Source organism: Loxodonta africana, chromosome 4 (assembly GCF_030014295.1).
Source record: "Loxodonta africana isolate mLoxAfr1 chromosome 4, mLoxAfr1.hap2, whole genome shotgun sequence".
In the NCBI taxonomy this organism is placed as follows: Eukaryota; Metazoa; Chordata; class Mammalia; order Proboscidea; family Elephantidae; genus Loxodonta; species Loxodonta africana.
The window spans coordinates 96,259,243-96,276,691 of NC_087345.1; the positions used below are offsets into that span (position 1 = coordinate 96,259,243).

General features: G+C 40.6%; 1 protein-coding gene across 3 annotated transcripts; it reads left to right on the plus strand.

The window, feature by feature from the left end:
• The first annotated feature begins 1,376 nt into the window (after window positions 1–1,376).
• Window positions 1,377–16,838, plus strand: SLC38A2 (solute carrier family 38 member 2). 3 transcript variants are annotated; one of them, XM_010596056.3, is made up of 16 exons: window positions 1,377–1,675; window positions 2,849–3,045; window positions 3,357–3,438; window positions 3,597–3,712; window positions 6,868–6,941; window positions 7,032–7,124; window positions 7,255–7,336; window positions 8,835–8,917; window positions 9,359–9,417; window positions 9,516–9,680; window positions 9,987–10,066; window positions 10,164–10,264; window positions 10,828–10,952; window positions 11,287–11,431; window positions 12,731–12,828; window positions 13,835–16,838. In XM_010596056.3, the coding sequence occupies exons 2-16, from the start codon at window positions 2,930–2,932 to the stop codon at window positions 13,931–13,933; spliced, it is 1,518 nt and encodes a 505-aa protein (XP_010594358.2). In that variant the 5' UTR covers window positions 1,377–1,675; window positions 2,849–2,929; the 3' UTR covers window positions 13,934–16,838. The 3 variants fall into 3 exon arrangements, with proteins under 3 accessions (XP_010594358.2, XP_003405780.2, XP_023411349.2); XM_003405732.4 differs by having other exon boundaries at window positions 2,922–3,045; XM_023555581.2 differs by lacking the exons at window positions 1,377–1,675; window positions 3,597–3,712 and having other exon boundaries at window positions 2,930–3,045.
• Window positions 16,839–17,449: the final 611 nt, after the last annotated feature.

Genomic DNA, 17,449 nt, shown 5'->3' on the forward strand with positions numbered 1-17,449 from the left:
CAGTGACTCAGCCTTGAGTGATGTTGGCATTTGGGGGGAGGTGGTGTAGGGCACCAAAGCAGGAAAAAGTATTGTTTAGGTGAGACTGGTCCGACCAGAGTAGAAGGTTAAGGGTGGGGAGCACATGAATGTAAAGAGGAAATCGGGTCCACCCCTGTCAATTATGAACACTAGTACAGGCAAAAGACACAGGCAGCTTCACGTGCCACGGAAATAGACAGTTGTATAGATTTCCTCAGGAAAATATTAAAAACAAAATTTGTGATCACACTCAGCCCTTTCCTCTATGCCCTGCCCAAAGTCTCCCACGTCCCCAAAAGGAAGAGAGCAGTAGGTCAAACGCGTTTATTCATTCAACAAGCATTTCTCTCTTAAGCAGTTTTTGTTTTCAGAAACTCCTGCCTTTCCGGCAGCACCAAGTATTCTACAACCAAGGGGCCCCCTAGGTGCCTGGCTGAGCAAGACCACATCATCGCGGGAAGGGAAAGGACCAGGCTCGGGAAAAAGCAACTCAGACTGGCATTCCAGCGAAGAGCAGTGCCTTTGTAAATACAAGGAAAGGAAGGCGAGGAGGGAGACAAAAACCAAATTGGGGGTGGGGAGCGGTGGTGGTGCAATGAGTGAAATGTGTCTGCGAAGGGAACACTAGGGACTCGTAAACCGCATCACAAGAGCGAGCCTCCCAACCCGGGCTGCTTCTCAAGGGGTCTGGCTTGCTGGTCAGGATGTAGCTTTTCCCCCTGTAGGGTTTTCATTTCTATACAAAAAGGATATCCCCCAAAACAGCTGTCAACCGACCTAATCGAGCTAGTTTTGAAGAGTGAAAGCAGGTCTAGATAGATAAGGAAGAACGAAAACAGAAACCGACCACCAGAACAACGTTGCTGCTTTGGCTCAAGTTTGCGAGAGAAAACCCCAATGTAAATCACAAAAATAACAGGCATGAAACTGATGGGTGGGTGGGATGTGTCCCCAAAAAGCCTCGAGGAGAAAGCAAAGACTGCTGGTAACTCGCGAAAGAGGGTAATTTGAAGGAGAACGCTCTTCAAAGACAAGCACATGTGTTGGGCACTAGCCCGCGCTGAAAAGAACAGGCAGAGGGAAGCCCCCGGGGGTTCGGACTGAGGGGAAGCTGCAGCCACAGCGAGGTTCGGCTCGCCGGAGGGTCGTGGGCGCCCGCGGGCTGGGTTGGGCGGGGCTGGCGGAGTCAGCGACTGGGGGCAGGGTGCGGAAAGGCGGGGGGGGGGCAGAGGCGGGGCCTGGCGGCCGGGCGGGCCGGGGCGGAGCCCAGGTGGTGTTGATACACAAAGGGAAGCCACCCGGGCGGCCGCGGCACCGCCCCCTGACGCGTCGGCGGGGACCGCACTTATAACCCGCCGCTCGCCGGGCCCCTCTAAAGCCTTGAGACGTCGCCGCCTCGGAGCGTCTAGTACCGCACCGCCGCCCGCCGCCGAAGCACGCGCTCCCGCATACTTGGCGTCTTTCCCTTAAGACGGCGGACGCCAGATTATTGGGGCGGCAACTTGCCATTTTCCTTTATTGAAATTATTTTTTTCCTGCCTATTCTTGGTTTAAAAATTTATTTTTTTATTTTTTTACTATTTGGGGTTTGAGAAAAACCCACCCAAGCCGTGTTTTGTGAGGTTTCCGGGACACAGGAGCCGAGACCACCGAGGTAACGGATGCTGGGGACGCGTCCCTGCAGAGGGCGCGGGCCAGGGCGGGAGTGGGGGAGGGGCGCCCGGGAGGGGCCGCGGCGGGAAGGCAGCGGGGCCGTTCCCCGGGGGCGGGCGTTTTCTCCTGGCGGGGCTCACCTCTGGTCGCTGCCCGCCGTTCGGGGTCGCCGCCCGTCGAGGCGGAGAGGGGGCGCAGGGCGGGGACCGCCTGCCAGTTCCGCGCGGAGTTGCGTCCTCCCGTTAGGGGGAGGGGAACCGGCCCGGCCAGCGGCTTCGCTGCGGCAAGTCTTGTGACCGATTTGCATTCGTAATAGTAATAATAATAATAGTAATAAATTAAATCCAGGGAGCCAAGAGTCTGGGGGCGGCAGAGATGCGTTTAGGTTTGTATTATAATAGAGGCCAAGATTGGGGAAGACGGGTCGGGAACGTTTGACAATCTATGATCGATGTTGCATCAGTTTCCTTTCCGGGCATAGGAGGGGCGGGCCGGGCGAAGTGCTCGCCAGCCAAATGCCTCTGGACGTGTGCACCCGAGGGCACGGGTGTGCACGTGTAAACAAACCCACGGCGCCCAGTGCGCACCCGGGTACGGGCGTTTGTCACCTCTCGAAAGCTTTTTACTTCTTTATCTGGACGTATGTTATCTGCCGCAGGAACATAACCCCATTTGGCATTAAAAGAGGGGTTACGCGGCATTGTTGTTACAAGTGCTAAAAACGGGACCGTGCGCCTCGGTTGCATGCACACCTAGCAAATGCAGGGGCAGAATGTGTGCCCTGCGTCCCTGTGCACAACCAAAGAAGCTGGAGGGAAAAGTCAAACAGAGCCCCCTCGCCCCCTCCGCCTAGACGTGGGGTGACGGAGTGTGTGAAACCCTAAAACCCTCCGGAGAGGGGACCCGGAGGGCGCAGGGCGCAGGGCGCAGGCCTCCGCGGGCACGGCGTTGCGGTGGGATCATCTTTGTTCTCCGCGCTCGGCTGTCTGTACTTTTCCGCCCCTCGGCGCGCCCCCGCCCCTCGCGCGCCGCTGGTACTTTTCCACTCGCCTGGCCGGGGATGAATCAGCCGCTCTGCGCCGCCCGGAGGCGTCACGTGATCGCGCGGGGCGGGCGAGCGAAGGAGCGAGCGAGCGGGCGCTGCAGTGCTGACGCGCCGCCTCTACCTTCGCAGGCAGAAGCGAGGGCTGGTGCACCGCCAAGGACAAAAGGAGCCTAGCGCTGATCGCTGCACCCATTCCTTCTAGTGCCCATCATGAAGAAAGCCGAAATGGGAAGATTCAACATTTCCCCGGATGAGGACAGCAGCAGCTACAGTTCCAACGGCGATTTCAACTACTCCTACCCCACTAAGCAAGCTGCTCTGAAAAGGTAAGAAGAATTTTGTGTTTTTTTAAAACCAAAAGGCTTGTGGGAGGGGGGAAGACTCTTTACCTAGGGCTGTGCTTCTGTTGATTTAGCTTACTGCGTTTGAAGAGAGTGCACCATCTCTGAAATCATCTGGCTGTTTTGGCGTAATGTGGGTATCTTTTGCAAGAGTCGACGCCTACTCAAGTTTATGCATTCACTTGAAGATGTGAAAACTGAAAGTGGACTGTTCTGTTTGTGTTAAAGCGATCTGTTGTATAGTTATGTGTATTTCAATCCGGTTTAAAATAATATGTATGTATTTTTTTTCCTAGCCATTATGCAGACGTAGATCCTGAAAACCAGAACTTTTTACTTGAATCGAATTTGGGGAAGAAGAAGTATGAAACAGACTTTGTAAGTTAAAAATAGTAATTTGTGTGTCTGTGGCTTTATGGAGTAAAAGATTTCAAAGCTAACTTTAAAGCTTTAGATTTCAAAGCTAACTTGCCCGAAGCTGGTTTTCTCCATTTAATTATTGTTATATGTTTGGTTATCGTTTTCCCTCTGTGTAGCATCCAGGTACTACTTCCTTTGGAATGTCAGTATTTAATCTGAGCAATGCGATTGTGGGCAGTGGAATCCTTGGGCTTTCTTATGCCATGGCTAATACTGGAATTGCTCTGTTTATGTAAGTATGTGTAAGTAGCGAGTCTGCCATGCAGGGCAGTTAATGTGATGATACAACATATATGTTGGCTCCAGGAACTGGATTTATAGTTGAAGTAGTTGACTTAAAAATCATTTGTTTAAAATTAAAAACATGAGAAACTTAAAAGTCTCTATTCTGCTCAACAAGTGCACAATATCAAGAAGGCCAATTGGGTAGAAAAAACCATTGTAACATTTAAACTAAAAATACTAATTAGCATAGTGCCTCCGAATCAGTTTGGTTCAGTCTGGTGAATTGACGAAGCTCCCCAAGGACCTGTGGCCCATTTACGTACATCAGGAAAAGAACTAATTCTTCTAAGTAGGTAGGGTGTGGTGGCATTTACCTATCCTGGAACGTGTTGTTTAAAGAAAAGTGAGTCATAATTTTTTTGAAACTGAAAAGCAAGCAGTATTTTTTTTTTTTTTTGGTCTTTTTTAAGTTTTTTTCTTCTAGGTTTATGTGATTACCACATGTTATAGTAAAAAAATGAGTATTTTATGAGCACATGCCTTAATTTTTTTTTTTTCTTAGTTGTCCAGTTAAAGTTAGTTTATTCCTGTGCTTTCCAGAATATTTACAATAGAATTTTGGAGTTTTATAAGACTTGAAAGCAGTGGTTCTTTAATGGGGGAGGGGGGGGGCAGGGTCACTGACCCTTGGAAAATGTGATTTAAAAAAATACAGTCCTTCCAGAAAAACAGGAAAAATACATGTAGATTTGAACATGCACTTTCAGTGATGTTTGTATCGTAGCTATAAAGTCTAAGTACTTAGAGACTCCTGGCTAAGACAGTTTCTGTGGAGGTTTCCACTCAGTTGTAGGGGTGAGGAAACCATGAATACATTTAGTATATGAATTGTCCATTTGTGAGAGATATGTTTCGTTAACAACTGGTGCCTTCTACTCAAGTTATTTTCTCCAGCAGGATAGAATGTTCATGAAAAGAAAAGCAGACCTTTGCAAAGCTCTGACTGGTAGCTGGGTTTCTGTCTGACTTGCTTCTTTAACATGAGACTTTTTGAGACCACTTAGTAAGGTGAAGGATGGGAAATTTACATATACAAGGTCCTGAAGTTTAAAGTATTTAGTGGGTAACTGGAATGGCATCACTGGATCTTGGGGAAAAAACTGTAGGCACTTTAAAAATGTTGCCAATGTGGTTATGGTACAGAATTTATATTAAAATAAAATAGCACCTGTATTTCGTAAGTGAAAGTAAAATTTTAGTATGTTCTTGCAGTTTGGAAATTATTTACACTTCATAGGTGATCATGAAAAGCTATGTATATCAACAGTGTGTTTGATGATTAACCATTTTAATAAATGGTTAAATAATATCAAGAGTGCTAAAGTGACTTTCTTATCCATCAGTATTTTACAAGGTGTATGCATTTAGAGGTGTAGAGGTAAATGGGCCAGAGGCTGCATGGTTGCCATAGTCTTATTAAACAATGCTCAGCCTAAGCAACTCTGTATAGCTAACTTTATCAATCTCAGAGGTGATGATTATTCACCCCTCGTTGTTTCCCTTTAAGGGACGATAGGACTTAATTTGTCAGCAGACTTGTAGAATTGTTTTTTATTAAACTGCTTAGTTATAGATGAGGTTGATGATGGTGTCATTTTCTACCTCAGACTGACTAGAGCCCATAAAACTTTTGGCAGCTTAATGCCACGACCTACGTTTGATTGATAGACTTTTTTTTTAACCAGCGCCTCACAAAGTGGTATGTGCAATTTGCACATATAGGATCAAGAAATATGTGACTGTCTTCTTGTTTGCAGAGTTTTCTGAGTTTCCCGATTGTGTTTTTTTTGCTCCTTTTGGGGGGAGGTGGTGGTGAGAGTATTTCCATGTCCTTCTTGGCTTTGTCTGGAGAGAAGGAAAGTGAAACTGGAGTGAAAATCCCTGCCCTAACGGAAAACTAAGGGACATTAAGGCCCCTTTGTTATTAGGTGCCATCCAGTTGGTCTCAACTTACAGCAACCTATGTACGACAGAACTAAACACTGCCCAGTCTTTGCCATCCTCACAGTCTGATGTGTTTGAGCCCATTGTTGCAGCCACCGTGTCAATCCATCTCATTAAGGGTCTTCTTTTTTGCTGGACTTCTGCTTTACCAAGCATGGTGTCCTTCTCCAAGGAGTGGTCTCTCCTGATAACATGTCAAAAGTTTGTGAGGTGAAGCCTTGCTATCCTCTTTTCTAAGGAACGTTCTGGTTGTACTTCTTCCAAGACAGATTTGTTTGTTCTTCTGGATGTCCATGGTATATTCAGGATTTTTTCCCAACACTATAATTCAAAGGCATCAATTCTTTGGTCTTCCTTATTCATTGTTCAGCTTTTTCATATGAGGTGATTGAAAATATGGTGCCTTTAGCCCCTCTGTATCTTTCCCACCCCCTCCACCCCGCACCCTTCATTCAAGCCAAGTAAAAGTTAGGGGAGAGCCCATACAGTTGGGCTGATAGGCTGATGCTCCATGGTCTAGCACAGGCATTGTTTAACTTTGTGACGATGCTGGGCTTGTATTCCATACCACTGGTTGGAAGTAGTTATTTCTCTGATTTCTACCCAGTGGTTCGTAAAGTTTGTAGTGCCTGACGCTTAAAGTGTTAAAATGTGTTTTTCTCCTTCCTTTCTAATCCCATTCCTCTCCTTATGTGATCTAAAGATCTTCCCTGTATCTATCAATTAAATATTACAGTTATCTCCTAGGATGGGTTTAGTGGCAGGTATTATCACCATTTTACCTACCATTCAAGGCAAGCGTACAGCTAATTATCATGGTACTCGAATCAAAATACAAACCTTGTAACTCCACCACTGGAAAATTGGGCTTTCTAGTGTCTCCCAGTCCCTTTGGCTCAGTGGGTAAACCCTTGCCCTTATCAATGTCATAGAACTATTAAGTATCTGAGACACGATGTGGGGTTTCAGCACCCAGTGAGGAAAATTGACAATCCAACTAGCACAGCAGGAAAACGAACACCAGTCCTTGAGGAGGACAGTCTGTTGTGAGAAATATTAGGACTAGTTCCATATTTAATGTTGAAATAACCAAAAAGAATTGTCCTTTAATATACCTATGCTTGTTTATAATCTCGTGCCTTTTCCTTCTTTCATCAGAATTCTCTTGACATTTGTATCCATATTTTCCCTGTATTCTGTTCATCTCCTTTTGAAGACTGCCAATGAAGGAGGTATGATAGTATTCTTAATTTTTCCAAAACTATATGCATACCTATCATGATTTTCTTTCTCTTATAAAATACTTGTTTTTCACATTACAGGGTCTTTATTATATGAACAATTGGGACATAAGGCATTTGGATTAGTTGGAAAGCTTGCAGCCTCTGGATCAATTACAATGCAGAACATTGGAGGTAAGAATTTTTCAAAAAGCAATTTGGGTAGATTTTTTGCTCATTGTGTAGCACAGAGTTGTGACACATTAGCTTTAGTGTCACGTGCCACGTTTTGCGCTTGTAATGGTATAATTTTGTTTTCCTCCAGCTATGTCAAGCTACCTCTTCATAGTGAAATATGAGTTACCTTTGGTGATCCAGGCATTAATGAACATTGAAGATACAACTGGGTAGGTGCTAAGTAAGGTTACTGATAAACAATTATAGTCAAAAATTGTTAGATACATTTTATGAAAGTTGGATACCAAATGATTATCAGTAAATTATTAAATTCATAAATGTTCCTTTTGTTACCTACCAAAAACTCCTCCCCCATAAGCTGATTTGAACTTCTGAGGATGAAAGGCCAAAGGTAGTAGCTACCACTGTAATTTCTGCACAAGTAATTTCTAACCTGCATGTGAAAACAAGTTTTTTGAAATTTACCTCCTCTGTGGTCACACTTCCTAGGAAGTTACAGCTGTGGAACACGTACCCCAACCTAAATTAGGACAGGAGCTTTGGATTAATGTTAAAAGTTGATTCCTGTATTGACTTTTTTTTACGTTTGAAATCCTTAGGAATCAATCTGTTTAAAAAGCAGACTGTCAGAAAATGGTGGTCATGCTGTTGAAAGCCTTATCTTTCTAGCAAAATTATTTGTCCTAGTGGGCTAACGGGTTTTTATCTAAAGTAAACATGGAGAGGGCTAATTTACCTCACAACTTACTTGCAGCTCATTACCTCGGAACAGAGTTGTGGTTATCTCTGGGGTGGCTTTAGAAATTTAATTTGATAAACTGGTCTTTAAATATTAGTTTTCTGTAGCTTACCTGTTGCTGAAGTGAATGAAGGGGAATTCACAGGCAGTTAGAATTTGAAAATAGTGATTTAAAAAACAGATGAAGTTAATGATCACCTAAGAAGGAAAAGACATTGCTAGGACTCTGAGGGGCATACATAGTATTTTCTTGAAGTTATGAAAGAACTCTTTTGACCACTTCTGAAGACAAGGTGGGTCAAGATGCCACAGTATACTCTGATAACATGGAATAAGTCTTGGTTTGGAGAATTTGGTTTTGGTTTTTGCTTAAGCATTTTTTCCAAGTATGAATGCAGCCTCCGTGCTCAAATGTTTAAGTGTGTGTTTGCAAACAAATGTCTGGGAAAAAAATCCTTGTTTTAAAGCTTCCTTGTTTCTAGCTTTTGAAATTGTAAGCTAAAGCTATGACAAAGTTGGTGTACAGTCTTTCTAAAAATGCTTAAAGATAAAATTATCAGCGGAACAATGCCGCCCTGTTCCCACATTAGTATCAAGCCTTTAAGGAGCATTTTATGTTATGAATCCACTGGCAACCTTCCCAGAGCAAAACAGTGAGACAAAAGTAACACTGTTTGATGCCCTGTTTCTAACCTGTGTCAATATTCATCTAGCTCACAAAGTTAGAAGTTTATTCCTGTCTATAAGCTTCTTGAACAAGTGATATTTTCCCCAAACTTTGAGGGTTTTTTTGTGTGTGTTTACTTTTATAGCATTTCTATAAAATGAGTCCTGTTAGAATTACAGCCCTTCTGTGATTTTCTCTTCTGACTAGTTATGCAGAAGCAGTTTTTCTATTTTTAAAAGATGTGTTTATTGTTCCTGAGGGTATTTGTGACAGGTTTTCATCTTATTTTTCTTTAATTCAGATTGTGGTATCTGAATGGTGACTATTTGGTTCTGCTGGTGTCGTTGGTGCTCATTCTTCCTTTGTCACTGCTGAGAAATTTAGGTGAGCAAACCCATCTCTAGAGAGAGCTGACGTAGTGAGCCTCTTATCACCTAGTTGACATTTCTCTTAATAGAAATTAATGAGAGCTAAAAAGCCTGCATAAACGCACCTTTGAGAGTTGTGTCATGCAGTGCCTGTAGTTCTGGCAAAATCTTAACAGGGTAGCAACCGAAGGACCAAAACACTACGAGTTGTTGGGTTTTCATTGACATTTGCAGTGTCCTACTGCTCTTTGTAAATAATAGTGAGTTTATCAGCTTGGTTTTTTAAACAAGTATTAAGTAATTCCATATCTTAATATATAAGAATTAGAAATTTAATATTGTACCCCCATTTAAGTGCCTAAAGTCTTCCAAGCAGGACTGACTTATTCAAGAGAGAAAATATTTTTGCCTCAAACTGATTTCATTAAACTAAAGTAGATATTTTTCCTCCTTCTAGGATATTTGGGATATACCAGTGGCCTCTCCTTGTTGTGTATGATGTTCTTTCTGATTGTGGTAGGTATAGTTTTTGTAAAGCTAAAGCTTTTTAGATAAAGCTTTATAAGCCCTATCACATTATTCAGCTTAACAAAATGCAAAATACTGCATTTCAGGTGATTTGCAAGAAATTTCAGATTCCCTGTCCTATGGAAATTGCTTACCTAGTTAATGAAACAATAAACAGCACCTTAACACAGCCAGCTTTTGCACCTGATGTGACATTTAACATGACTGAAGATGATTCTTGCAGACCACGTTACTTTATCTTCAATTCACAGGTAACTAACTAGTCTTCATTTTCTCAAACACAGACATTAGGGAGGAAGACTACCCACTGGAAATTTTAAAATAACTTCCAGAGTAAAGGGAAGAAGGCGAATAGACACTGGTTTAGAAAATTTAGGATTAGCCAGTTAATGAATCACGCCTGAACAGATTAAGAGGTGTGGAAACTATGCAAGGGAACCTAATTATTTTAGGCTTTGGTTCTAAGATGAGTTTATATAAAATATAAGCTTCCAAACTGTGACAGCATGTGAGTTTGTTACACGATGATGCTAAGTAAAATTTTATCTTCTTTTCAGACTGTCTATGCTGTGCCCATTCTGACCTTTTCATTTGTCTGCCACCCTGCTATTCTTCCCATTTACGAAGAGCTAAAAGAGTAAATATTTTTATATAAATTTTTTGGGAAAATATTTTACAACTGTTGCTATAATCATTGCTGAAATGAATACATATTTTCCTTTGAATTTTCATAGCCGCAGCCGTAAAAGAATGATGAATGTGTCCAAGATTTCATTTTTTGCCATGTTCCTCATGTACCTGCTTGCTGCCCTCTTTGGATACCTGACATTTTATGGTAAACTATATCTGGTTTATAAAACTTTATTGGAGTGAAATTCATTTATATGATAGTTCCATCACTTAAAAAATTTTTTTCAGTCTATTTTGGTATGTTTCCTATTTGTGGTGAGAAATTAAATTTAGAGCTAAGAGTTTCCTATTGTGTATTTAATCAGTAATTTCTAAAATCCAGGGTCAAAGAAATACCTACCGTTAGTCATTTTGTATGATGTTCTTGCCTCTTAAGTTCATCCTGCCTAGTTCTCCCCTTCACCTTGAAATTAAGGAACACATACAGTCAGCCAAACCAAAGGATTTCACCAATTAGCTCCTGTTGTTTTTAATGGAGGTCATGTGGCTAAATCTCTACTCAGCATTTAGAAAAAATTTCCTTCAATGTTATTTTAATTGCATTAAATATAATTCCAAATTAATCTTATTAGCCTTTCAGTTTATAGTGGTTTTATGAGTAGCTAATAACTTGGGGGCAAATCTTGTTGTAAACTTAGATTTACTGCTTAATCTCCAGAGGAAACAGGACACTTGGAATTTTTTTTTTTTTTTTGTCTTTCCTCATAGAACATGTTGAGGCAGAATTGCTTCATACCTACTCAACCATGCTGGGAACTGATATCCTTCTTCTCATTGTCCGCTTGGCCGTGTTGATGGCCGTCACCCTGACAGTACCAGTCGTTATTTTCCCGGTAAGTAGTCACCTTGCTTTCAGTAGGAATGAGCTTTTAAACCTGGAAAGATTTGTGAGATTTTCAACTTTTGGGAGAAGGGCAAAACTAGTAGAGCAATGCCAAGTTGATGGTTCTTTTGAAAGGATTCTCCCCCACCCCACCCCACCCCCCCAATCCTGGGGCGTTTTTCTTCATAGTTAGAAACAGAATGTTCTTAAGTGTTCCAACATTCAGAAAATAGCAGTGGAGGAGGGGGCACAGTTCTACTTCAGAACTAGCTGCTCTTCTAGATGCATTTTCTATTGGCTTGTTTCTTGCATTCACTAAAGTTTGATACTCTCCTCTTTTGCAGATCCGGAGTTCCGTAACTCATTTGTTGTGTGCAGGAAAAGATTTCACTTGGTGGCGTCATAGTTTCATTACAGTGTCTATCTTGGGACTTACGAATTTGCTTGTTATCTTTGTACCAACTATTAGGGATATCTTTGGTTTCATTGGTAAGTTTTAAGAAGTATCAAAGTTGATTCAAATATTAGGTTTTTTTTTTTTTTTCTAAACACTGAATTTTTGGTGAAAGTTTACACAGCGTGTTAGGTTACCATTTGACAGTTTGCACACAAATTGTTCAGTGACATTAGTTACATTTATTACAATGTGTCAACATTTTCTTTGTCTTCTGTTTGTTACATTTCCAGTTCTCTAGTTTCATCTTTGTTGTAGAGTAATTGGTGACCTTTTGGTCTCATGCTGATGGTTTTTACATAGAGCTTTGATCCTTAGGGGTAATAGCCTTTATTTTGTGTGCCCCTCTGTTTTACTAAAAGGTCATCTCGGGATAAGCTTGGTCCTAGGCTTTTAAATAGTATCTCAGGATGATAGTCTTAGGGAGTCCTTTGTTGTCTACTGTTCAGTTTGATTGACTTTTTTTTTTTTTTTTTTAAGAGTTTGAGTTCTGCTCTGCATTTTTCTCCCATTCTTTCCAGGACCGTCTCTTGTGACCCTGGTCAGAATGGTCAATGGTGGTAGCTGGGCAACATCTAGTTCTTTTGGTTTCAGAGTAGATGAAGTTGTGGCTCATGTAGACTTGCTTCTTTGAGCTTTTGGTTACTTTCTTCTGTTTTGCCCCAGAGAGTAAAGGCCTGTAGTTGTATCTTAGATGGCCTGTCGCAAGTGTTGAGTTCCCAGACGCTACTCGCTTCACTAGAATGTGGATCATGATTTTTGTGAACTGTGTTTTGCCAATTGACTGAGTTGTCCCAGGAAACTCTGGTCCTAAGCTTTCAAACCCAGAAAGCCAACCTTAGAAGGTATTTGGCTATGTCTGAAGAGTATCCGTTTCTGTCTTCAGTGACAGAAATGCCCGCACCCACATATTTGTATTTACATGTACCTATAGACGGAAACCCTGGTGGTGCAGTGATTAAGAGCTCAGGCTACTAACCAAAAGGTTGGCAGTTCAAATCTACCAGCCGCTCCTTAGAAACCCTGTGGGGCACTTCTACTCTGTCCTGTAGGCTTGCTGAGTCAGAATTGACTCGACAACAACTGGCTTTTTTTGGAGAGATACTTCTGTCCTCATCTGTGTACACATATGTACTTGCCCATATACCGGTATGCCTTTACCCATTTATATGTGCTAAGACACTTGGCTGTCCTTAGGTTTTGCTATGCTCACTACATCCACTTTCAGTGCCACTTTTTCCTAGCACCAAAAATAATGGGGTTTTTTAAGGTTTAATAAATAGCAAGTGACTCATTGAATACTGAAGAAGAGGTTTTTTTTTTTTTTTTTACAGGTGCATCTGCCGCTGCTATGTTGATTTTTATTCTTCCATCTGCCTTCTATATCAAGTTAGTGAAGAAAGAATCTATGAAATCTGTACAAAAGATTGGGGTGAGTCAAAGATTCCTCAACTAATTTTCTTTTTTGTCTCTTAGCTCTCATTTGCTGTGGTTTCCATTTTAGGCTTCTAGTAAATACGATGGTGTACTTCATAGGTGGAAGATTGGAGAAGGGGAGGTATAAGTCAGTTTGCTGCCTTATAAATTAATAATAAGATATTTTAGAGAGGGGGAATAGAGATAAAAAGGAGTGTAAGATGCTGTCGCATTGGCTTAACCAGTGTTTATTGACTGCCTGCGCTCTGACAGGCACTTCACTGGGTGTTGAGCATATAAAATAGGGGCAGAAAATGGGATACTTTGTTAAATGGGACTGACTGTCTTCATCTGTATAGAAAAGCAAAGCTTTGGGGGCCCTTTTTTCTCTTAGTGGTAGTCACTATTATGTACTTAAAGTATAACAACTGATTACAAAGATTATGATATGTTAACCACAAACGATAGGGTTCTGGTGCCTTAGTGGGGTTTTTACAAAACATAGTGTGATATGCAGTCCTTATTTTTCACTGCCTTTGTGGTCTGATAAAAGTACTAGAATTTTTTATAAATCATAACTGTTGTCTTGTTTTGCTCAAGATTAGACATTGGTAGTAAGTGAAGGGTAGGATTAGGAGTAAAGTTACTCGTGTCTCTTAGAAAGACCTGGGTTTGACTCGGACTGCATCTTAGAATGATTTAGATTTGGTTTTGTGACTTAATTTTTGCTTTAAAAAATTTTTTTAAATCCAGTCCAGTTGTATCTGAAGTAGTTTATTCCTCAGTGTAAATTGCTTTTTCATTTGATACAAAGGCAGTTATTTTGTGCTATAGATAAACCCCTTGATCACTTAAAACAGTTTAAATATCTTGAACCAAAGTAAAACTATAAATCTATAAAAAAAAAAACACATAATTTTAGTAATTACGAGACCCTTTTTTTAAAGTATAGGGGAAGGAATGTCTAGCGTGTATGTTCTGCTATTTGCTTGCTGATGAGTTTTCTTTGTGTCTTGTTGCAGGCTTTGCTCTTCTTGTTGAGCGGCATAGTGGTGATGATCGGAAGCATGACCTTGATTGTTTTGGATTGGGTGCACAATGCCCCTGCAGGTGGCCACTAACTGGTACCACTCAAACTCCACTAGTCCATTTTGATGCCAGTGTTGAGTCAACTCTCAACTAACTATGAAATTTCACCTAATGTTCCAGTTTCACTTCCTTCTGAAGTGCAGATTCCTCGCTGGTTCTTCTGAGTACAGAATAAGTGAACTCGTTTAAGAAACTATTCTGTTTGATAGCAATGGATATTAACAGCAAAACCACGAGTCTCGGGTGAAGGGAAGTGACAATTTTATTCCATTCCAGAGAATGGACAAACTCTTTAACTTTTATCAAGCCACATGTTTGGCTGTGTCATTGTTTAACTTGGATATTTTATGATTTTACTTGAATGTGCCTAATGGAACCATTCGATGTGAGAAATTATTCTTAATTTACAGCAAAGTATTGAAATAACCATTGAGAAAAACACTATTACTTTTTGTACCAAAAATACTTACAGACCTCAAAAGCACTATTTTACTTTTAAGAATTGCTTTTTTTTGAACTTTATCCAGAAACAGTTGTCAGTAAATCCCATGAAAAAATTTAATTGGTATTTAAAAACAAGTATTAGTATAAGGAAATGAATGACTTGCCTTTTTGTAGGCATAATAAGCCAAATACTTTTTTACCCAAAATAATTTTTAGAGAAAACGATGTAATGAAAAATTACACCATTGAATATGAATGTAGTTTTCTCCATTCAAAACTTCACCATTACTTTAAAGGATAATTAATGGATTTTTGCTATACCAAATCGGATGAACCCTGTTAATCACTTTTCTGTCCCCAAATAATCTGGTTCATACAGACTGAGATGCTTATGGCTTCAACCTATTAGAATGGAAGATAATGCAGAGATTTCTGTGGAAAATAAAATAACTAATTCTGAGGTACCAAATAGTGCAATTGGGTAAGACAGGGTTTATTCAGTTGCATCTGTCACCAGAGTTGTATGTTGATAGCTCTGGGTCTTTTTTTGGGCCAGCCCTTTTTGGACATTGCTTCCAGCAGTGGAAAGTGGGCATTTGGTGGCTATAGGCCAAAACTGTTCTATCCAGAGAGTACAACTTTTCAAAATGCTCATCTCCTACTGGAGGTGTGAAATACTTGATAATGTATGGCTTAGTTATGTTCATGTTCTGTCTACAGTAGAGGTCTAATCCACAGGTTACACCGGTATTTGGTATAAGTTCTCTTTGTATAGGCCACTGGGTTTCTCATGCAGTAAGCTTTTAAACTCATATGCACTAGATTGTCATCTCATTCTTGTACAACTTAGAATTATTTGTTTACATCCAACAAATCATTAGCTAGGGAAAACAGTGCAATCTGAGTGTACGTTGTAGTTTTGGTCCAACTGCATGTTCACCCTTCCCATTTCAATCCTGGTTAGAAGTGAAAACATTACCTTTAAACTTGGCTTTGAGAGCACATTTATTGTACGTTACGGTGTATGGTGAATATATTATTAAATAATGTGGTACTTTGCTCATCAGGCATAATGTCTAAAGTCTAATATACATAATTCCATTAGTGGTTGAGGGAAGCAAATAATGGAATCATCAATTGGTCATCTGGCTCTAAGGTTATCTCTTGAACTGAACCTTTTAGTTTTAGACTAGAGCCAGAAATGTGGCAGACATGGTTTATGTTACACATTCTTGTATTATATGTGACTAAATTACAGGCAGGATGTGTCTGTAATTAAAGACCGTTGTGGAACTGGAAGACGTCTTGTAGTGCTACATTGGGTGAAACCAATGGTCCGTTTCTGTTGATTTCTACGAAAATAAAATAATTGGGGACCATCTAGAAAGGCAGTGAGAAGATGGATTCTACAGCACTGCTTTCATTTATTGGGCTTTTGGCACTCCATTTGAATCTAGAACCTCACCTCTAGTTCAGACCAAGAATTGGCACTTCTGCTTGAGTTCCTGGAATGAATCGTTGATTTCGTGTCAGATCTGCCAGGGAATGCCAAGAGTCTTTTTTACTACACTTTGCATCCTTTCAGATGTGAGAAAATACTATTTAATGGCAGCCAGGAAGGAGTGGAAAAAGAATCCTCACAGCAAATCAGTGTGGAGAAGTTCCATCAATCCTCTCTGGCCATATTTGAAGTTCAAAATAAGCTGTCTAGAGTAAATTCCAATGCATGGTTTTCTTGGAGCTGTCTTGTCTGCCTTGAGGTTCCTAAACAGTGAATTCCCATTAATGAGCAGTCTTCAGTATTAAAACCACTGTCTTGTCACCTCATTTTGCATTACTGTCTTCCGTGGATGTTTCAGTTATGACTGTAATGTTATTTATAGAACAGCATTAATCCATTAAAGCTAACCTATTTTTCAATATTTATGATAATCTGTGTACATACATTGTCCATATGTATTTGTAAATAGATGTATATAATGTCAGGTTTGGGTCTTGGGTTCAATTGTATATATTCCTATGTTTCTTAACTGCATTTTGATGAATTCCTATTATGTATCTTTAAGAATTGTCCCAAAAGTACCTGTACAGGCTTCATTATAAAGGAATTGACATTGTGTACAAACGCACTAAAAATTCAAGGTAATATTTGTTTAAATTATGTTTTCAGTAAACTGGTTGAATATCAGTTGTTTTTTTTTTTTTTCATGAAAACTTGGTGCAAGTTCAGATCTCTAAATTTTAACTAAGGTCTAAAATTTCAAAATGCAGTGGTTATCAAATGTGATCTAGTATAATGAAATCAAATGTGATCTAGTGTAACGAAAGACCTTTGAGAACCTGGGTGTGTTAACTTTATGTATATAGTGTAAATATCCCCACTTGTACTGTTAGAGGCCAACAATTCCAGTATGGCTTGTTGGCAAAGAGTGCTACACCGTTTCAATGAAACAATGTTTAACTGAACTAAAATAAATACATACATAATCCTGAGTAGCAGTGTTTTCTTTGAGGTGATGAGGTAAGCAGTGTTTCATGTATTTTGTATTGTAAGTACAGGACCAGCACGGAGGTGCTCAATAAATGTTAATGATTATCATGACCTTTTTTAAATCAGAAAATCAAGCTTATTTAAAATTGCTAAAAATTACAAACTTACAAAGAGGGAAAGCAATGAATTGTTTTAAAAGAAAATCCCAAATGCTAAGTACCTTGACTCTCTTGGACCTGCTGACCAGAGTGACTAGGCCAGGAGTGCATCAGAAACAGCTGGGAAGCTTTAAAACATGCAGCTTCCTGGAGCACGTGCCTTGATAATGCTGATTCCATAGGTCCAGAGAATCCCAGGATCTTTCTGAAAGCTACTCAGGCGATTCTGATGCACAGTTAGAATTAAAGGGCACTGAAGCAGAGCTGGGGCCCTGGTGGCACAGTGGTGAAGAGCTCAGGCCGCTAACCAAAAGGCAGGCAGCTCAAATTCACCAGCCTTCCTTGGAAACCCTATGGGCAGTTCTATTCTGTCCTATAGGGTCGCTATGAGTCAGAATTGACAGCGATGGATTTGTTTTTTGTTCTTAGAAGTAGGCCTGGGAAGAAATCAGGTT